Source organism: Lontra canadensis, unplaced genomic scaffold, assembly GCF_010015895.1.
Source record: "Lontra canadensis isolate GAN:19392208 unplaced genomic scaffold, GSC_riverotter_1.0 scaffold98, whole genome shotgun sequence".
NCBI lineage: Eukaryota > Metazoa > Chordata > Mammalia > Carnivora > Mustelidae > Lontra > Lontra canadensis.
Genome location: NW_022631092.1, coordinates 7,184,725 through 7,207,578, shown reverse-complemented (window position 1 = coordinate 7,207,578; position 22,854 = coordinate 7,184,725). Strand labels below are relative to the sequence as shown.

Genomic DNA, 22,854 nt, shown 5'->3' with positions numbered 1-22,854 from the left:
AAGAGTGTGGCCTGTCGGGCCGGAGGGGCTCCCCGGAAGGAAGCCAGGCACGTTCCTGGCACACGGACGGCTAGGGTTCCACCTGCTGTCAGATTAGCACAGTAGTAACCAGAAGCCTGGCATCTCATGGACTAACCCCGGGGACCTGCTGTGGCTTCCGAGGCTTGGGACAGTCACAGTGCTGGGGCCGTGCACCGTGGGAACTAAAAGGAACGCAGAAGCAGGAACCTTTTGAGAACGTTTGCCCTTTAATTTGCATTTAAAATCAATTTCTTTAAATATTTTAGGTACAAGTTCTGAATAGTGAAGACAGAGTAGATGCTGCAGGCACTCAGTATCGGCTCCCGACCCTTCCCCCCACCCCACCCTCCAGGCCTTGCTTTTCTGCTCAAGATCCAAACGGGCACATGCACTAAGTCAGTGGCTCCCGGTGTCAGGGGCAGCAGCCTCAGGCCTGGATGCAGCTGGATACGAACCAATGAAGCCCAGCAGCTTTCAGGACAAGATGTGTGTATTTAAACTTGCTCCAAACAATTCCAATGATTGTGTCCAGACCCAAGGGGCAACACTACCTTGAGCGACACTGCCCGTTCTCCCCGCTGTGTGGTAGCATCTTGGGGCTGGTTTCCACCACAGTCCGTCCTCCCCGAGACCCCGCTCCCCCAAGGGCCACGATGCACAGAGAAACAGAGCTCCCCCTTCAGTCCAAGTGCTGATGCCAATGGCAAGTAAAAGCTCCAATCAGTCTGAGCCAGTCCGTAGGAAGCCCCCTTACCCAATCTCACCAGGTGCCAGCCCTTGTGACCATGCCCTGTCCCACCGCCATGACGTGCTAGAAGCTGCTCTGACAGCGATGTGCTAGAATGGTTCCAAGCAGCCCGCAAAGGTCGGGACAACCACGGCTGTGTGTTTCTGTGCCGAAACGGAGCCTGACGGAGAGGGTGGGCTCTGGTCCTGTCTTGTCTACAACATGCCACCTCAGGGAGGGGACTCTGGCCCCCTCCCCCAGACCACCTACCCCCCTCCTCCCCAGATCCCCTGGCCTGTGCTTCCTGGACGAGGTAGAAGAGGCATCCTGAAGTCCACGGCAGCAGAGAATGAACGTGTCATTTAAGCAGCAAGCAGCACCTCTTGGTCTGTGGCCAATACCTCCACACAGGTGGGATCACGTGCACAAGAACGTGCACAGCCAGGCCAGAGGCTGCTGTGAGCTCGGGAGACACCACACCCTCCGAGGCGACTCTGGAGAACAGACTTTTAAGATACAAACTTGATCACATGGTCCCCAGTGGTTTCCCTATAGAATACTGGCCCAGGGGAGAAGCAAATCATCTCTGCGCAAGACGAATGGGAGAAAGGCAGGAGTATTAATGAGCATCCACTAAGGCTCTCCCTCCCTTAAGCCTCAAGAAGATACTCGAATGTAAGAGAAGGGTGCAGACAGGGGAGAGCCTGGCAGAATACCAAGAAAAGACCTGTGGCTGCTGGTTACGTAGTGCCCTGGTTTCCTGCTGGAGGCCAACAACATGTGCCTGGCACCAGGCTAGCCTGGGACCCATGAGGGGACAGGGAGAAGACTGGTGCTCAGTTCCTGCATCGTTGGTGTGTAGGGTGCGTGGCTTCCTCCTAAAGGTCCAGTAGCAGGACTCTGGGATCCTCTACCGCTGCTTTGATTTTGCGAAGAAAAGTTACCGCCTCTCTGCCATCGATGAGCCGGTGATCGTAGGTCAGTGCCACGTACATCATGGGCCGCACCTCCACCTATGGAGAGAAGTCGACAGGTCTGTCTGCGGCAGAGAAAGCCCCACTGGAAGTGCAGACATGAGAGAGCACAGCCCATAGAAAAGTTTCCAATTTCAGAGCTTTTCCTACTGATGCTGCTTCTGGAGCCTTCCTATTTTCAAAGACCAAGGCTTACCCTTAGTGCAAAGCTCTCCCACTCAAGAAAACTTAACCAAGAAAATAAGTCTCTTCACAAATGCCTTTTAAAAGCATTCCCGGGCACCTGCGTGCTGAGTCGGTTAAGCGTCCAACTCTTAATTTCGGCTCAGGTCATGATCTCAGAGTCCTGGGGTCGAGCTCCAGAGAATCAGGCTCCACATTCAGCAGCCCCCCACCCCCACGCGGGCACACGCTCGTGTGCGTGCTCGCTCAAATAAATCTCAAAAGAAACAAAAACATTCTCTGCCCTTCCCTTCATCTGCTGTCTAAAGGAAAAGTTTTCCCTTCAATTCTGCAGACTGAAATTTCTTCTTTAGGGTTAGAATTTTAAAAAGTAACCGGAGATCCTCAAATTCTCTGAAATAGTATGCAAAGTTAGGTGTGTGAGCATTTTCAAAGGAGAAGACCTAGGATTTTTGGATTCACAAGCCCTAGTGACCCTTAAAGAGTCAAAACACAGGAGTCCAAGAAAATAATTTCCTACCAACATATCTTCTAGGGCCAGCTGAAGACTTCATTGCCCAAACTCCCAAGGGAACACCTAAACCTTCATACAACCTGGGAGCTCAGAGATCTTCACTGCTGTGCTGTTTCCCAGGGGCAAGGACCAGGTTTCCAACTGTGTCCCTACTCCCAACAGCACCTCGAGAATGGAGCTTGAGGACCCCTCCTAAAGGAGGAGCAAGTCACCTCACCTCCATGGTCTCCCACTTTAACTTGTATCAGAATCACCTGCAGCTTCTGCTTCATCAGGTCTGGGAAAGGACCCAAGAGTCTGTCTTTCTAAGAAGTTCCCAAATGATGCAGAACCACACACCACATGGAGATCAGCACCTCAGCTATTAAGTAGAAACTAAGAGATGCAACTTATGCCTGAAATTACAGTGGATTGTCATAATTATTAGTTAGCTTTCCCTCTCCTCATCATCTAGCTGCTAGGACATTAGCAGTGATGGTTCCTACCTTGCCTCCCAAAGCCACTGGCCTATCAACGATGGCGTGCATGCCCAGGATGGCCGACTGGGGGGGGTTGATGATGGGTGTTCCAAAGAGCGAGCCGAAAACACCTCCATTGCTAATGGTGAAAGTACCACCATCCATGTCTTCAATGGCAAGTTCATTCTTTCGGGCCTAAGAATGGAGATTGAATCATTGAAATAGAAGTAAAACCCAGCTTTCTTCACTTACAGAAGCCCAGAAGGCTCCTATCTGAGATCAATAGTCCAACTTCTAGCTACTGCTTAGCTGAGACACCTGTGGCCAGGCTTCTACCCAAGGACAGGCACGATGCCTTGAGGACCTTTGCTTTCCCCAGCAGGCCTTCTCTGATAAGGTCTTGTGTGACAAGAGCACGTGACTTCTGTGACCGAGCACTGCCAGATAGCTAGACTTTGGCTCCTGGGGGTGACTGCCAGTCTCAGGTTCTGCACACCTTACCCAGCATGGTGAGGCTCTGGTTCCCTGAGCACTGACCCCTGGTGAACCCAGCTTTCCCTGGCCGCCCCCGCCCCGCTCCCTGACCTGCCGGCAGCTGACACACACGCTGCTTTCCACTTTACCTTCTCTCCCAGTTCACTGATGGTTCGCTCGATATCCGCGTAATTCATAGATTCCACATTCCTGATGACAGGAACCACCAGACCCTGATGAGAGTGAGAAGCTGTTTTCAGTTCAGATGAACAGTACCCTTTATAACTCCCTTGATTCCAGCGGATGCTCTCCCCACCCGAGTATCTTAATGACAATGTGATTAACAGAGTCTAAAATATTTAGGTTTGACATTAAGATAGGTGGGCCAAAAGCAGGTTACTCTTTATTAACACCCTTCTGAAAAAGACAGGATTGCAGAAATGCTCTCTCCCCAGGGGTCTGCTTTTTCATGCAAAGGGAGAGTCTCTAAGACCAGAGCTCCCTACCTCCTTCCCCAACATACCCGTGGGGTGGCCACTGCGACACTGATGTCAATGTAATCCCTATACACCACCTCTTTGGTTGTGTCGTCAATCACTGTTGAGAGAAAACACACATTACATGTAATGCCCCAAGCCTGGGCGAATGCAGAAATACTTGGTCAACAGAGTAAAAATCCCCCGTGCCTGGTACAGTGCGGGCTGAGTGGCCAGCAGGAAAAGCGCCGCATCACCTGTGGCATGCTCCTCTTACTGCCGGGCCAACCAATCCTAGCATCTCCCAAAGACCCTGATGGAGGCCGAGCACAGGAGCACCCATTTCTCACAGAAAGGCTTAGGACACCGCCTCACACAGGACAGGTACAAACGGGGTTCCCTTTAACTAGCTCGCCCAAACCCTCCCTTAACGAAGAATGGCTAGGTTTGAAAAGTGCTCCCAAAAAGGCAGATTAGCAAAGGGAGGAGGGGTAGTGCTGCCCAATCCGTAGCCTCCTCTCCACAAGAGGTGAGGGAAGTCTCGTTCTCGGAGACTCCAGAGGAAGCAGGGTAGTGTAAGCCAGCAAACCAGCAGAAAGTCTAGGTCTGGCGCTCAGGAGAAAATATAAGCTTGGCAATCTCGTCCACAGAAAGACTCTTGTATTATCAGATAACCCACTGAGGTAAAGCATATCAGTGAGAAAGAGGCCAAAATAACTCAAAAATGCCTACATGTACAGACAGGCAGAAGAAAGGGATGGAAAGCCAGTCAGGAAGCACGAGAAAACGGAAGAAACCAAGAGGTACACATTTGGGCAAAGCAAAGACAGCCCTCTACCTACCTACAGCACACCACTCAATGAAAGAGACTAGAGCTTCTATTTCTAGATCTTTAGGGACCCTGGCACTGCTCAGGATTGCAAAAGTGCCACTGTCCCCTCTCCAACCTTCCAGGGAACAGAGAAGTGTCTCAATAGGAAAGAGGACGGCTTGTAAGGTCAACATTTCAATGACGTAGGTGAGCAAAAAGTAAGGAAAATGAGCACCAAATCCATGAAAGAGGGCCAAGCCCAAGGTCTCCCAACTGAGGTCCATCGACCAGAAATCAAAGGTCACCCTGGAGCCTATGCCAAATGGGGAAGTCAGGCCCCAAGATCCCGGGGCCCATGGGAAGGCAGGTGCTAGACAGAACAGGAGAAGCCCTGAGAGCTGGGCTGGCTCAGGAGTGCTTGCCGGCAGAGGAGCTGCCCAGCTAGGAACTGGACGAGAAACTATTCTGTCCCGCTAGTGGGGAAAAAATAATCATGGTACCATTTCAAGAAGGTGAATCAAGAAATACCTGAACAAAGACACAAAAACACTCATGTTTTCATGGGTATGAAATAAAGCCTTGGTCTCTGTGTGTGTGGGAGCACACACCTCCCAGGACCTCTTCAGGTCCGGCCACCACAAACTCACCTGCGTTGACCACAGGCTGCTCCTGCAAGGCAAAGGCTGAGGCCTTCACGAACGCTGACATGAAGCCTAGTTTGAGGTTATGTTTCTTCAGAAAAGCATCTTTGTGCCGAGCCCTCATCTCCTGGATGTTACTATAAAAACACATTACAAAACAAGTGACCACAAAGCCTTTATTTTGCCTTTCATACCAGTTTCTAACTCCATGTACACAATTGGGTAAGCATTTTTCCCTTACTCTGGACCATCTACCTAAGTTCAAGTTTTGAAATAGTCCAGGAGAGGTCAATACCATAACCTCGCTTCTTTACAAAACCCGGAATCAAAGGAATTGGGTACAGTCAGTCTTCAGGGGAGGCTGAGCCCCTACAGGGCTCCCTCCTGTTCCAGAAGTCACAGAACTCAGTGACCGGGAACGTGAACAAGAGCTTGCGCAGCTCACTAACACCCTGACCTGGACGAGAAAGTGATTTCCAGCGTCCCTAAAATCATGAGCTCTCTACTCTGAGGAAAAATTATTTTCAGTATAAACAAAGTCTACAAGATAAACAATATTCTTTATATTTCTTGTTAGAACTGCCCCCAAACCCCACCAAACTTGATCAGGACTTCCTTGTGACATTCTTCCTATTTCCTAAGTAATGAAAACAAAAACCTGACAAAACTCCACAGGTGTTTCGGGCTCCATGTGGTCAGGTACAGACCACATACAGAACCAGCATTCTTTTAGGCTCATGGCAAAGTCAACAGACTCCCTCCTATTTCCACAGAGTCCGCAATTCCATATACTTGCTCCTTCAAACAGGTGCTAACACCTGCCACACATAACGGCCCAGGCCGGGCATCGAGATAATAAAGACACAGCCCTTGCCCTTCGTATCAGTTTACTGGATGTGGTTCCTTTGGTATTTAGGAAGTGGACATGTGTGGACCTGAGCTTTTAAAGTACAAGCAACTGGGCCTTCTGGGAAGCCTCTGCTATGTCAACAGCCTTTGTTCATTTAGGACTGGTTTTCCATAGATGTGCCACATACGTACTGCAGTTAGTGGGAGATGGCTTTCCCATCATTTTGCTGCAGAAACCTCAGTATTTATCGGAATACCATTCTGTGCTGGAAATTGAATTTAACTTCATCTCAGGCCCAAATGCTCCATTTTCCCTTTCTCCCCATAATGGCCTAATTCGATATTAGCATGAAAGAGAAGATGGTATAACTTTAACTCCCCCTCAGACGGTTTGCCTTTGAAAAAGGAAGTTTTGGCGGGGGGGTGCACTGATTAGGTTTAAATGTTTTTTTTCCTGAGTCTAACCTTATTTAGTGCTAGGATTACCACCCTAAAGACATTACTGGTTCCCAAGACACAAGAGCTGCAGAAGAGGGAAAGAGACGTGATAAACATCTCTGCTCTCAAACCTGCCCAAATGCTATTGTCTGGTCATTAAGTAGTTTCTATTTCAGAACTCTGCCCTTGCAGGCAAGGCCTGGGACAACAGGGTAGAGGAGGAGGTCTCAGGAAGGCCCCTTATGGGTAGCCGATCAGCATAAGACCCAAGGGCACTCGATGTAAACCACATTACCGACTGCAGTGAGACCCCAGGCCACAGTTAAGTGACACCTCGATTAGCTGCTGAAACGAGATCCTGCTACTGCACTTACCTTCCGATCAAAGCTGTTGGGCCAACTGCATCTCCCAAGGCCACAAATATTTACATGTTTTGTCTTAAGGAATTAGGTAGAATTTCAAAGCTCAATTCAATTTGTGTACAATTTGGCCCTAATGCACTGAAACATAAGCTGCAGCCTTTGTGATTCATTAGCCAAGGTCCTTCACTACGCCCTACAGATGGCAAGGACAGAAACCTTTAGCTTGCGTGACATCCAGTCTCTTTAGGACTCTTTAGGAAGCTTCGCAACCGCGTGGATGACGGCCAGTGAGCCAGGCTGCAGAGCCCTACTCTGTGAACAATGCCACAGCACACTGTCCGTAAACACGCCCTTCTCTAGGCTTTTCCGATCCCTTCCAAAAGAAAACAAATTTCTCTAATGAGAAGTAGGTGAGCAGACTAAACACTGAGAAAAAGCAGCAAAGGGATGACCTGAAGACTTCATGATTTATCTCCCAAATTAGATAGAAACTCTTATTACTGGCATTCAAAACATTCTGAAGTATGGATCCAACTTTATTCCTGTTCTTTCCCACATACTCCTCACAGCAGATAGCTCCCAGATGTGTCCTGTACTTTCCTGGGTCAGCTCCATATTATTAACATCGTCTGGAATGACCCTTCCCCACATTGCCACCTGTGTCAGAATGCTAGTCCATCTTAAGGTCTATTAAAAATCTCTTTCGGGGCGCCTGGGTGGCTCAGTGGGTTAAAGCCTCTGCCTTCGGCTCAGGTCATGATCTCAGGGTCCTGGGATCGAGGCCCGCATCGGGCTCTCTGCTCAGCGGGGAGCCTGCTTCCTTGTCTCTCTCTGCCTGCCTCTCTGCCTACTTGTGCTCTCTGTCAAATAAGTGAATAAAATCTTAAAAAAAAAAAAAAAACAAAAAAAAAAAACCAACTCTTTCCTCCACGAAGCACAGCGGAAACTTCCCCTCCCCACTTCTGCTCTCCATCTCCAAAATAAATGATCTCATTCTCTCCACTTCATACTTTGTACCCTTCTGAAACTTCTTTTTCTAGATTTTACTTCATCTGTTTTCTAAAAAGATTTATTTTAGAGAGAGAGAGTGCGGAGGAAGCTGGAAAGGGAAAGAAAGAATCCCAAGCAGACTCCCCGCTGAGCCCGACGCGGCCGATCCCAGCAGAGATCCTGACCTCAGCCAAATCAAGAGTCACTCAACCGAATGAACCACCCAAATGCCCGTTACTCTGTGTGCCCAATCAGATGGTGAGCTCTAGATGGGTGATGTTCTTTTCCCTTATCTCTGCACTCCCCTCAAAGACAGTATAGCATCCTGTATACAGTACGCGCTCCAACACGCGAGCCACATTTAACTACATTCTCTTCCCCACAGTGCTGGCACTTGTACACACCAAACCTTGAAGAATATGGGTGAGTCGACAGTCAGCTCACCCTAGAAACAGGTATACTAAATTTGCCCCTTTGGTTATCCACCCTGGGATTCTTACTGAAAAACACAACTTGCTTTCCATTTCATTATCACAGCTGTGAAAGGCGAAAGCTACAAGCTGCTACTTATTCACCCCCCAAATCTGAGTGGCTAAGGAACACAAATCAGGAGCAGTCGCTGTGAGAAAGCAGCAGGGTACTGGGCTCTGGCTCTGAGTTTGAGGTCATGGGGTTCTCCATCCCAAGGGTAGGCCCCACTGTGCCATCTCTACTTGGCAACTCGACACTAGTCATCAGAGTTTACCACCATTACCAGCTTCATTTATCAGACATCACAAGATTCAGGTATAAATGGCTAAGTTTTTTAAGTCACAGAGGCAGGCAATTAGAGAATGAACCCAATGGGTCACTGGGTTTTAATCAACAAGCAGTGCAAAGAAATACCTCTTCTTGCTGTTAGTTTTGGAATCAGAACTAGGTAGGGGCTGGGACAAGTTCAAGAAAAAAGGCGTGGGGAGTAAGAGACGCAGAGCTCTCACCTCATGTCGATCTCATTGAAAGTCGTCAGCATGGCACACGTGTTCTGGGCCTCCTTCAGACGCTGGGCGATGCGCTGCCGCATCCTGTTCATTTTCTCCTGGAAGCAGGATGAGGATTGACGGTCCGGGATCTCCAGATCAAGCCCCCCACTCAGTCCAAGGGGGCACTCAGCTTGCAAGGACCGATGTGTCAAGGACTAGGATACCTAAGTACAACAAGAGCTCCAGGCTCTCTTTCCCGTGGTGGTCTTGGCGCCTCTGAGCAAGGACAAGGAAAGCCAGACAAAAACTACTCGCTCAGAGGTGCCTGAGTTTGACCAAGAATGGAAATTCAGGAAATGGTTTGATTTAAAAATCAGAATCAATTTTTGAAAAGGAATAGTGTGGTGTAGGGCTAGTCAGCTCAAGAAGCACTACAGATTTCTGGTGATAAAGACTTGCATGAGAACAGCTACTTGTGCAATGGAAACTCACCAGCAACAAACTCTGAGGCTGTAGTATTTTTAGGTGGTCTTCTTAGGCAGAGGAACCCACACTCTTGACCATATATTTCCTTGAGGTTTTACAGGTGCCCCTACCAGCTACTGCTACCATGGAGCCCTCAGTGAAGTGTCCCGGGAGGACAGGTACAGGGCTCAGTAAGACCACTTCCCTGCAGTGTGTGTTACTGTGCGAGGGAGGGGCACACTACTAAGCTCCCACCCCCTGCGGACAGCTCACTCAGCCAAGGCAGGCCAGTGGGAGCACAGCACCATGGGAAAAGCCACTGGACAGGTGTTCTGAAGACTTCAGGTTCTAGGCTTCTCATATGACAAGTAGAGGACTACGAACAAGCCACTTCCTAAACTTGGTTGCCATGAGCTGCCAGCAATTTAAAGGGAGACACCACAATGCCACACTCCACTAATCTCAACACAGTCCCCTCTGTCTCTTCCGGGAAGTGGTCCCCAGAGGCTTACCCGATGTTCTGAACGCAGACCCTTGCCAGCTCCTGGCTCAGCTACTGGAGGGGCAGCGGTGGGTTTCACTGCAGACACTGAAAATGAAGAGAAGGACAGCTCCATCAGCAAAATCAGACACATAGCAGCTCTCTCAGCCCACAGGTCCCATCCCCGTGCTTTAATAAAATCATCTTTTTGCACCAAAAAAAAAAAAAAAAAAAAAAAAGGGAAAGAAAAAAGGAAATCAGAGAAACATTTACTAAGTGCCAGTGCTTTCAGACTGAACGGTCACTTAATCCTTAAGATACTGTGAGGTGTACTAGTACCATTCCCACTTCACAAATGAACGATCTGCTGAGAAGTAACGTAACTAGCCTAGGTCACAGAGCTGTAAACAGAAAGCTGGGCTCCCGTCTTCAGGTCTACAGTCTAGAGTTCCTTCTACAGCAGCCAATGGAACTTGTTTGGAGCCGTGATTAGTCTCCGATTCCGCCCAGTGAGGGAACACGGCACTGGAGGAGAGGTTCTCCCACACGGAGACATGCGGGAGGTGGAGGCATACCGGGTTTGCTAGCTAGAGGCTGTGAGGGCGAGGGCATTGGTGGCATCTGAGCGGGTATGGATGCTTCGGGGGGAGGAGGAGCTGCCGATGCTGGAGGCTCTGCTTTGGGGGCTGTGGCAGCAGGAGCTTCGGCTGGCTTGGCCTTCGCAGGAGCAGCTGGAAAAGAAGAAAAACAGAGGCCATTGGCACTATCTGGAACAAAAAGCGACCAAATTACAGATACTTAGCAAGACTAGCAGCAAAAGCTCGATCTCCAATCACCTGACAAATGCTAACTGGCTATATACAAGGCACTATGAAATGCACACAATGACAGAAGGCGCCATCCTTGCACTCCCCAGGCCTCCTCAAGGTCCTACATTACATAACTGACTCCATTTAGCTGCCTTCCTGATTCACAAGCACCGACTGGTGATCAAATCTAGCAAGTACTTTCAAAGCACCCACTAAGCCTGTGACAATGTAAACTTCCACGCAAAAGAAACCCAGGCAACTGAAGATGTTGATACACATACATGAAAGCAACACATTTCTAGTAATGCGAGTACAGTCTTGTCTTCCATTTTAACATCACATATGGAAGAATGTTCTTAACTATTAAAAAATAAAAGTTTAAATAATTAAAGGCTCACTCAGACTTAAGAGTTCAAAGCATTTCATCTAGCATAATGCTCATAAACCACAACTTTAAACTGGATATTTTTATTTTATCCATCTGCACATACCTGGTTTCACATTTAAATTACAAGAACATTTTTTTTAAGGAATGAACAGAAGATGAAAAAATTTATCTTATTCCCTAGCCTTCTACTGCACACTATTTCCATTCTGGGCTTCTGGTCTTACCCTGATTAATCTCAAGGATGCAATCTACTCTCTCTCTCTCAACTATTTTGATAAAGAAAGAAAAACAGACTTTAGTAGTTACAGCATTTAACCAAGAATCAGAAAAAGTTATTTTCTTTTCTAATCTCTCATAATGACTATAAGGTGCCATACAAATTCATCTCCTTATTTCCCACTTCTTCCCAAGAGAAAGAGCAACCTCCCTCAGAAATGTTAGGAGAAAAACAAACAAACACAAAAATATTGAATTCTCCAGAAGAGACACCATGAAATACTACTTCTTCTCCTTTTAGAATAGTGGCTCTTGGGGCACTTGGGTGGCTCAGTCAGCTGAGCGTCTGCCAGGTCCTGGGATGAAGCCCCCATGTGGGGCTCCCTGATCAGCGGGCAGTCTGCTTCTCCCTTTGCCTCTGCCCTTTCCCCTGACTGTACTCTGTCTCTCTCTCAAATGAACAAATAAAATCTTAAAACAAAAAAACAAACAAACAAACAAAAAACAAACAACCAAGAATAGTGGCTCTCAGCCCTGTGTATCAGTATCACCTAGAGAGCATTTAAAAAAACAAAACAAAACAAAAAAACTTTAATAGATAACCAGGATGATAACCCCAGATTTAATATGTCAGAATCCTTGGGCCATGGGGTCTAGGCATTTGTGGGGTTTTGCTTTTTTTTTTTGAGACAGATGCACGCGCGGGGGTTGGTGGGGGGTGGGGTGCAGAGAGAATCTTAAACAGACTCCATGTCCAGGGCAGGGCTTGATCTCAGGACCTTGGAATCAGGACCTGAGTAGAAATCAAGAGTTGGTCACATAACAATGGAGCCACCTGGTGCCCTGCATGTTATTTTTAGAGCTCCCATCTGATTCTGATGCCAGGGCTGAGGAGGGGAGGGAAGAAAGGAAAAAAAAAAAATCATTAACTTTAAAACCTTCACTCTATTATACTTTAAAGAAAAGGTCTAGCATAAGAAATATATGTGGAAATAACAGTTACTATGAGGTTTTGTTTTTTAAATACCATCTTCTTTCAGAACTTAGCGCTTAAAAGTACCCACTACACAAATATCACCTTAGTCCCTCAACTAACAGCAACTGGAAAGCCAAACAGTCTCGGAGGTATCATGGAATTAGTACATTATGCTCAGCCCCAATTCCACGGGGGAACACTGGAGACCTTGACAACCAGGAGAACTTCTTTACCGCCAGTTTTCCTGAGTGTGAAAAGAGGAGTGCCTCCTTCTACTTTTCCCCCATCAGGTACCAAAAGAGCTTCAATCACGCCATTTGCTGGTGATGGAACCTGCACAGATGTCTGGAAAACAAGGACCGAGGGAGAAAGAGTCCAAATTTTTACTCAGCATTAGAAAATTGTCTAGAATCTCAAATATGAGTCACAACAGTCACAACACAGATATACTAGACTCTGCTTATGGAAACACCAAGGCCACAATCTCAGAGTAATAAGGAGTCAACGCTATTGTGAAGATTCACCGTTTGTCCTTCCTCAGAAACCTTAAAAGCAATGTTCAGATAATGTATTTCCAAGTGAGACACAAAAACCCAATTGAAGCAGTTCACACACACATATGCACACACGCAAACACACGCTACAAAATTAATGCTACTGAAGTACATAATACATATACTAAGAACAATCTAAAATTAAAATTTTAAAGCTTTTTCTTTTTAATGAGCTATTCCAACACTTTTACAACTGAGGTTAGAGCAAGTTAAAAATTATCTTTAACAGTTAAGTCCCCTTTTTAAAAATTAGGTTAAAAAACCAAAGGGAGACCACGAAAAATTACACTAATATAGGACAAGCCTACCTTGTCAGTTTCAATCTCGCAAACCACTTCATCTTCTGCAACAGTGTCTCCAACAGCTGAAAAGACAAAGGCTACCTGTTAAGGCAGTAGTAGCTACAAAATCCCTTTAGATAGTTTTTTTAAGACCCCTTCCCTAAAGGGCCAGGAAAAATTACATTTTGTGTAGAAAAGGGAGGAACCCAATTTATTGGGGCAGGGAGAGGGGGAGGTCAGTGATGACAACTTCATCAAATATTTCAACTTAAGAAGCAGGCCCTGAAATCTTACCTTTCTCCCACCTGACGTCTCCCTCTGTGACAGATTCTGCAAATGCTGGAGTTTTGACTGTAATCACATCATCCTCTGGGAAAAAAGCAAAAGAGGAAATCATATGTAGTCCGTATTTTTCCTTTTTAATTAAACTCTTGTCAGTTGTTGCTCTTGCCATTAAAACACCATTCCCAAGAAGGCAGGAAACTGAAGGCAGGTACTTACTGCACACAGCTGTAGTTCTGAAGAAGCGAACACTGAAGACACTACTGTTGTTAATACTACAGAAAAAAAACATAAAAAAAGTAAACTCCTTCAGCAGGTGAACCACTGGCAATCTAGTCTAGAACCACACACATAGACCACTTTCTCTTTAAATCAGTGATTCTCAGCCAAGGGTGCCCATGAGTGTCACCTAGAGGGACTTTTTAAAACATTCATGTCCAGGCCCCATCCCCAGAGACTGACTCAGCAGGTCTACAGCAGAGCCTGGACGACATGGGTACTCTACATAGTAAACGCCTTGAGTTGAGTCCAGAACCCTACTCTCAGTGAAATGTCAGCTCCCACAAAATACAGACTTTCATTTGGTTCAGTGAAGAAAAAGATAAGCATCCTTTGCACATCCACCATAAGGAATTAGTCTCCCAATTAAGTTTTTTCCTAGACAAAATCCAAGGACAATAAACTGGGCGCCCTCGCAGTACCTGCCACTGTGCCACAAACAATGAGGTTTCTGTCTGCAGGATTACAAACTGAGATCAGGTAAGGCAGCAAGAGGAGACAGTTAACTCAGAATTAAAACGAGATATTATGGCCCAGGGGTTGGGAGAGGGCAGAAGCACCAAAAAAAAACTCTATCTTCTAGTTCGGTTCTCTGGCTAGGAGACAATCATTGGTCCATTCTGGACTCATTCAAGAGGAACTTCAAAAGACCAAGATATTTTCTGATAGGACACTAACTTCAAATAATGTAACTAGAGAATGATACTACTTTGTATACACAAACCATTAACAGTGGTTAACTCTGGAGAGTGTGAGACGTAGATATATACAGTACCTACGGTTATCTGTTATATACATATACATTTTGGGAGAGTGATGTGGACCAATGGGGACTTTTCACTTTCTACACTTCAGGATTCTGAATATTCTATAACAAGCACCTTTGTAATACAAAAGTAAAACAGATTTAAGTTGTCAGTTGATATTTTTACTTTTGTAATGTCAAAATAACTGTAAGATCTATTTAAAAAATCAAGGGGAAAATACGCTATTTTTTTTTTTAAAGCACAGAACACAAGGTGATCTGCAAAAAGTTTATAACCATGTGTTAAGTGCTCATGGACAAGAACTCATGGGTAGTTTGCGATTGCAGAGACTCCTCTGTGAGGGCGCTAAAGAACCTGCAGCTCTGGCTGACCCTAAGAGGAGGAACTTGGGGGGCACTGCAAGACAAGGGTAAAGTCTCGTTTCACTTTTGAATCCTAAAAAACCAAAATGTTTTATAATAAAGAGTTTTTTAAAAATAAAGTGGGTACTGTATTAGATTAGGGTGATCTCACCCCACAAAGTTTAGTGGGTTTTTTGTTTTTTTTTTTTAAACAAATAATTTACTGGGGCACCTCAGTGGCTCAGTAGGTTAAGCGTCTGACTTTGACTCGAGTCATGATCTCGGGATCCTGGGATCCAGCCCTGTGTCAGGTTCTGTGCTCAGTGGGGTTTGCTCGCCCCTCTCATACTCCTGCCCCTCACCCCGCTTGTGCTCTCTCTGATAAAAATCTTTGAAAAAGAGTAATTTACTTTTTTAAAAAAATATTTTATTTATTTATTTGAGAGAGAGACAGTGAGAAAGAGCAGACCCCCCGTGGAGCTGGGAGCCCGGTGCGGGACTCCATCCCGGAACTCCAGGATTATGACCTGAGCCTAAGGCAGTCGCTTAACCAACTGAGCCACCCAGGCGCCCAAGAGTAATTTACTTTTAAACACTTCTTTGTTGTGTTTATTGCATCAAAATTTGTAGTTGTTCCAATTTTCCTTTAAGTTGCAGATGAGTAGCACATTTTAAATTGCTCTAAATAATTTTTTTAACATTTTTTAAATCGATTTTATTTATTTATTTCACAGACAGAGATCACAAGTAGGTGGAGAGGCAGGCAGAGAGAGGAGGAAGCAGGCTCCCTGCTGAGCAGAGAGCCCGATGTGGGGCTCGATTCCAGGACCCCGAGATTATGACCTGAGCTGAAGGCAGAGGCTTCAACCCACTGAGCCACCCAGGCGCCCCTGCTCTAAATAATCTTTAAGTTACGAAAGTATCAGATGTTCACTTGTAGAATATTTTGAAACAGCAAAACACCCATGATTATACTGTATAGTAAAAAACAATTATTTTATAACCCATGTTTCCCCACTTATCATAGTGTGGACATGTTAACATGACATAGCTTAACCAATCCTGCTATATTTGGCCATTTTGAGAGAAATCTGGGTATACCAGTTCTTCTGTAACGATTCTTAGAAATGGAATTGCTGGATCAAAAAACACACATGGTTCAAGACTCATGAATGCTAATTGCCCTCCAAAACCTAACTCAGAAATTCATGTTTCTAGTACTGAGTGCATCATTTTCTTAATTGAAAGGTAAATCCCATCGTGATGCACAGTGAAAGAACTGGTGACCCTTCATTTTGAGGGATCCCCCTCTGCAGAACCCAGCTTGATGGCTGTTTAACAGAGAACTAGAAAGCATCCTTTTACCCCTACCCTGAAAATACTTGGAATGCAAAGCCCCATTAAGCAACACTCATAAGCAGAAGTTAATCTGAAACACACACAGGTGGCCTTTCTCCAAACCCTGTTACGTAATAATAGCATTCCCTCTGATGTAGTCAAAGTCCCAGGACTCAACTGACTCTGTCTTTTGCTTTTACTGTTTCTAAAAATGAGTAACTATGCTACCAATATTTATGCTCTAAATCGCCACAGTCAATGTTAACCTCCAGCCCTTCAGCTGTACCTGCATCCAACCACAATACTTAAGAGCCACCTTCTATATCTATTCCCATAAAGAGAGAGTTCCAACTTCACTTTCATTACAATCTAAACACCTGAGGAGAAGCACACGCCACCTGACATGGGGCTGAAGCTCAAGGTACATCACAAGTCGTAAATCAACATCAAGGTTAGGCCTAGAGACTCAACATAAGCACCTTGATTATCTAGGCCCGGAAGCCAGTGAAGAAAGCAGGTGGTCAAATTTAGAACTGGTGTCTTAAATACCCGGTGGCCACACATCTGTGCTCCCCAGTGATACTTACACAATCTTCCTGCTGTCAGGGTAACCTGGTCCCTGACATAAGGAGACCCCTGCAAGAAACAAAACAACTCGTAACCAACAACTCTTATACAGGATACCTGCTGGGAATGGGAAAAAACAAATCTGTTCACCCCCTAACTCTGACACAGAGCAAGATCAAATGTAGGCAACAATATAATCCTTATCACACAGAGTCCTGCTTCTTAATGGCAGAGAGCAACAGGTATGTGGGATTGAGAGTGGGTATGTGTTTGGGAAAAAAAGGGTGGGAAATTCTAAGGGCTTACCTTAAAATTCATAACCTGTCGTCATCCCTACATGTTTTCATAATAAAACCTCCCTACTCCCTCGAGTGTTCAAATAGAATTGAAGCTAGAGAAAGACCTATCATGGCTTATCCTGTGACTACACAGAGCCTAATCTGAGAAGCAGTGGGCAAGTCTGGTCTGCGTTGCTGTTTCCCTGGTTACTTAAAATGCACTGAGCTGGAAGTCTCACTGCATACACCTTAGTAGCAAAGACGGGGCTACTCTCAGCCCAGGGTCTCCAGTCTGCCCCACTACTGAGCAAATCACTGTTCCTCCTTTCAGTTTATTGCGTTCCTGTGAGCTCTGAAGTCTTCTGCTCTGGTCAAACTCAGCAAGGTGGGAGCCCCTTTCTGCCACACCAAATGTCGTTATGACAGATAACGGCATTCCCCCCACTGACAACTAATCACAACTTACAAGGGTTGCCACTTCACCTGAAATATTCTTTCAGGGGTCTTCTTTTTTCTCAGATTAACGACTCTTTCTAAATAAAGCATGGGCTCAGGAAACAAGAGAAGAGAAACAGCTCTCCCTTTGGCCTCCTCCTCCCCCAAATCTCCAGGGTTTCAGAGTCAAGGAAATCACCATGTCCAGCAGTCCGTGCCTCTGCAGTACAAATCCCAAGCAGAGTGTATCTTTGAGCTAGAACAGCCAGCAGCCCATCCTGAGTTTTGGAACCCTGAGTCCAATTTAGAGTTCATCCTACGGCAAGTCTCATTTGTATAGCTGCTTTAGGGTTTATAAAAAGCTTTCACATAATGACCTCATTTTGATTTTCACGTCTCACAACTCCCTAAAGTAGAACGACCATCTGCTATTATTCCCACTTTTTATATAAGTAGGGCCTCTGGAGGTTTAGTGGACTAGCCCAAGGTGAAGCCCTGAGCCACAATGCAAACCCCAAGTACAAGGTTCTTTCCATTGTCCTGCCGGTCTATACATGGAGAAAATGTTTACTTTTAGGATTCCTAGTTTAAAAGAATATTTATTATTCAGAGTCCACTACGAGTTTACACTCTGCTAGGTGCCTATGTTCTCATGACTCTTAGAATAAAGTCCAAGAACTTTACACATTCCTGTACTGTCCAGCCCTCCCTATCTTTCCAGCCAGCCAGACTTCCTTTCCATTTCTATGACAGGTCAAGTCCCTTCCTGCCTGACAACCTTTGCACAAGCAATTCCCTTTGCCTGGAATATTGTTCTCTTGGCCAACTGCTATGTATTCTTAAAGACTTGGCTTAAATACAACTTTTTCAGGCAGGCCTTTACTGACATTCTCACCACACTCTTGACCCTCCCAAGATGGGCTACATCCCACCCTTTCATTATACCCTGCACTCCTTGCTCACAGTCACCACAGTGTAACTGTGGCCTTAATGTGTGCATAAATGTCTATTTGCTATCTCTCCAGCTAGCCCTTATGATCCCGGAGGGTAGAGACCAACTGTATCCCTGTCACCCAGCACAGTGCCTGGCACATAGGAAGAACTCAAATGATCTGTTGAGCACATGAGTAAATGACAACATGGTGGGTTAAGAGCTTAGGTTGAGGAGTCAGGTAGAGCCGGCTTGACCAATAGGTGGCTGAGTGACCTTGGTCAAGGCACTTACCCTTTCTTAGCCTTGGGGCATGCATTTGTAAAACAGAGAATACTTTTTTTTTTTTAAATATATAATGCATTATTTGTTTCAGGGGTACAGGTCTGTGAACACCTCTCTTACTGTTTCTTGATGATTAACTGCAAATGCACAGAAAGCACTCAGAACCATATTTGGCCCACAGAAAGCTCAATAGGATCGACTCATCCAATGAATATTTATGTCAGGCATATAAAAAAACTGGGATTAAAACCTAAATTCCTTCCAATAGTCTCTACACCATTTCCTATCTCATGCCATTTCTTCCTTTAACCAAAATTTTCTGGCTAAATCACCTTTTTTCCAGTTTCAAAACACCGTCAAGCTCTTCCCTTCTTCAGGGACTCTGTATATGCTACTCCTTTTCCTTTTCCTGCTCTTCACTGAACTCACCTCTGTCACAACCTCTGGGTTGCAGCTTTAACGTCCCCTACGAAAGAGGGCCCTTCTGTCCACCTTCATTTATTTCCTTCTCGGCACTTAATCAAAATTCATGATCCCTCATTTGCTTAGCAAGTTACACATTCCCGCTAGACCTTAAGCTCCAGGAAGGTAAGAATTGTTAACTGCTGCATCCCTCGTGAGCACCTAGCACAGTGCCTGACAGGCAGTAGAAACTCGGTAACTATGTGCCAAATGAGTAAGTGACAGCTGTTATTAAATAGCACTTTGTTTCGCTCCACATCGTGCGGAGAAACGAAGGCACCCCGGTTTCAAATACTGCTCTGCCCTGGAGGAGAGCATGTTAGGTGATGGCAAGGGCACAACTTACCAGGCAGGGAACGTCTCCCTAGAGGGCAGTTCCCCTGTTGAGAAAGAAGACATTATCGACGTCACCCATGATGAAAGGAGGGAAGAAACAGCTTTTTAAGAAGAGACTCAAAGCGGCCGAGGTGCTAGTGACAGGTGAATCTCGTGACTCCAAAAGGCAAGTACAACAGCCAGGGCTCTCAGTCCCAGTCGGCACCCTGGGCCTGCCAAACTACCTCAACTTCCCATCGGGGCTGACGTCCACTAACGGGAGAATGGGGGCGGGCCCCGATCCCGCCGGGGGACTCGGCGGCGCCGCCTCCCAAACTCGGAGTCTCGTGTCCGGACGGGCGCGGCTCTGGGCGGCTCCTCCGCCCGGGGCGCGGAGGGTGGGGCCCAGCAGGAGACTGGGCACCGGCTGCCTCGGGAAGGCGGGAGGCCGCTGGGCTCTGCAAGACGACCCCGAGAGCAACGGCGGCCCCGGGCCGCTCAGCCCGCGGCCTCCGCGTCCCGGTGCCCTTGGTGCCCGGCTTGACCGGCGCGCCGCCCTCCTGCTCCCCAGGCTGCCCCTCTGCCCGCCGGCGAGTTTCTCATCCGCCGGTGCTCCGGCCCCACCAGACAATACCTTCTGGAAGGCAGAGAGCGAGCGGCTGAACGCCCGGGACACCCAGCGAGACCGGGACAGCATCGCGGCGGCGGCGGAGCCGAGGGCGGGCGGACACCGGATATAGGGCCCGGCACCAACCGGAAGCGGGGCGGGCCGCGGCATTCGCCGCGCGGGGTGAGATGTTCGGAGCGAACCACTGACGCCGGGGAGGGAGGGGGGGGGTGAGAACAGACAGGCAACCCGAAGCGGCCCGCGCCTCTGCACACCGGTCTGCGCCGGAGAGCCCATAGCAGTGGGGCGCTGTCGGAGCCCGCTGCACTGCCTACTACGAGCCTCCGGAGACCAGGCCGCCTCAGCGTTCCACCCACCCCAACACCTTTCCGCAGAGCTGGCCCTGAGCTTGGCGCCGGTCTCTTTCTGGGACCCTGGGACACCTCGCCCACCCGAAAAGTGAGGAAGGCTGGCACGGGCTTTGAACTCAGATCTTGGCAGACATGCCTGCTTGATCTTACACGTGGGTGGCCTGGGGCAGGTGACATTGCTTCCCTGAGCCTCAGGTTCCACAACTTCATAAAACAAAACAAAACAAAACAAAAGTCACTTCCCTGCCTCTCTAACTCCAGAATAAAGAAACAGCCCAAAGCAAGCCCTAAAGGGTTCCCATTGCCCTTTTACCAGAGATCGCTAAGTAGCCTTACTTACATCTGATCTTCCCTAGTGCTACTCACACTCTCTCCAGCCAAGCTAATTGTTTCCCATCCTGTACATTTTGAAGGCCATTTATTAGTCACTCTATCCCTAGAATATAAACGGCTAACTTAGGGACTTTGTCTTGTTCATGGCTGTATGTACAGTACTTAGACTGGCATAGGTAGGTAGGTGTGTAATCATTCTGCCTGGTATCTTCAAAGTGGAAGCACATAGCCTCCCCTCCCTCTTTTTTAGTTTTAAGTAATCTCTGTGTGCAAGGTGGGGCTGGAACCCATGACCCCAAGATCAGGAGTTGCATCCTCTACCAGCTGAGCCAGCCACGTGTCCTTATAGCTCACCTTCCTAATAGAAGAGGTTTTCTATAAGCTTTGGTGGAATTAAGAATGACTGAACGAATGGGGGCACCTGGGTGGCTCAGATGGTTAAGCGTCTGCCTTCAGCTCCAGTCATGATCTTGGGGTCCTGGAATTGAGCCCCACCATGGCCTCCCAGCTCAGCGGGAAGTCTGCTTCTTCTTCTCCCTCTGCCTCTCCTGTTTGTGCTCTCTTTCCCCTTCAAATGAATAAATAAAATCTTAAAAAAAAAAAAAAAAAAGAATGAATGGGCCGCTGGTGCCTGCTCATTTTTTTTTTTTTTTTTTTTTTAGGATTTTATTTGTTTATTTGACAGACAGAGATCACAAGTAGGCAGAGAGGCAGGCAGGGACAGAGAGGGGGGAAGCAGGCTCCCTGCTGAGCAGAAGCCCGATGTGGGGCTACGATCCCCGGACCCTGGGATCATGACCTGAACTGAAGGCAGGGGCTTTAACCCACTGAGCCACACTGGTGCCCCACCATGTTGGTTTCTTAAGCTGAGTCATCTTACCTCATCCTCAGGCACCTTTATGGTGCCTTCACTCATCCAAACTCTGTAAGTACTTCCACTGGAATTCTGAAGGGATGGGCAGAAGCCCTAACTAGAAATAGAGAAAACTGTCTTGCCCAGCTGCTACCCCGATCACTTCCTTAGCATCCTTCACCTGGACTATTTTAAAAGCTTCCTAAAGGGACCTGGGCCTCTGCACCACTTTCTCCAAGCAATCCTCCATATCCGTGTCAAAGATCCTTTGAAACACAAACCTAATCTGTCATTCTCATGCTTGACGTCTTTCAACTGCTTCTCCCTATCAGTAGGATGAAGTCCAAACTCCTCGATTTGAATGGCACCTGATAACCTGGCCTTGGGCTAGGTTGTGATCCACCCCCTGATTTTCACAGGTGCTGAGTTTTAGTCCTACCACACTACTGGCAATCGCTCCCATGTGCTATTTCACTCCTTCCCATCTTTGTGTGGGCCAAGCTCACCTCCCATTTGCCTAGGCACTGCTAATCAACCCGTAAGTCTTTTGAATCCCTCCCTAATGCCTCTGTCAGAGTTAACTGATACCTTTTCTGTGCTTCCAAAATATTATACAGTATGTATCTCTCCTTTGCATTATAATGTGCTTTTTGCCTGTCTTCTCTCCTGGGCAGATCAGAAGAAGGAAAGAGACGATGACTCTATTTTCTTGAATCCCCTGTGGAGAACACAGTGCCTGGTACTCCATAGGTACTCAAGAAATACAAGTGGAATGACTAAAGACTTCATGCTTCCAAGACTGCTCTATGCAGCTGAAGAGTTTCCAAAACAGGAATCCCTTGAAGGGTTTGCTGTTAATATTTCTAGACAGCTACTTCATTTTTTCCTCTTTAAGTGATTAATTTTAGAGATTATCCAAAGTTTGGATGCTTGGGCCTGGAAGATGTGACAAAGCATTTCTCCTGGAATTTTGGTGATCACCCAAGTTAATCTCAGATGTTACGATTTTAGATATATACACACTTGCACAGTAGCATGAGAAGTCTCTTTCAGAGGATAAAGGTTGAAATTGATTTCCTTGAGACACATATGAACTTCCGTGGAGTCCAAGGTGCAACCCAATGAGCTCTCACCCTCTTCTTTATTTAGAGGTTCCTAGGACACAGCACCATCGATTGCGACAGGACTTATGTATATAAGTTCGCAAACTTGTGTTTATCGCTCAAAGGGAATTTATTTCACATTTTAAAAATATTTTCCAGTTCCAATATAGTTAACATACAGTGTTACGTTAGTTCCAGGTAAAATACAATGATTCAACAATTCCACATATAACTCAGTGCTCATCAAGATAAATGCA

General features: G+C 46.7%; 1 protein-coding gene across 1 annotated transcript; it reads right to left on the bottom strand.

Annotated features, from left to right (window-relative positions):
* Positions 1-227: 227 nt before the first annotated feature.
* Positions 228-20,093, bottom strand: DLST (dihydrolipoamide S-succinyltransferase). Its single transcript, XM_032837519.1, has 15 exons — positions 19,965-20,093; positions 19,362-19,395; positions 16,645-16,693; positions 13,552-13,607; positions 13,345-13,419; positions 13,078-13,133; positions 12,449-12,560; positions 10,402-10,557; positions 9,858-9,934; positions 8,899-8,996; positions 5,286-5,416; positions 3,875-3,948; positions 3,501-3,584; positions 2,905-3,072; positions 228-1,761 (listed from the first exon to the last, which is right to left on the bottom strand). The coding sequence occupies exons 1-15, from the start codon at positions 20,025-20,027 to the stop codon at positions 1,627-1,629; spliced, it is 1,368 nt and encodes a 455-aa protein (XP_032693410.1). The 5' UTR covers positions 20,028-20,093; the 3' UTR covers positions 228-1,626.
* Between the last annotated feature and the right edge of the window lie 2,761 nt (positions 20,094-22,854).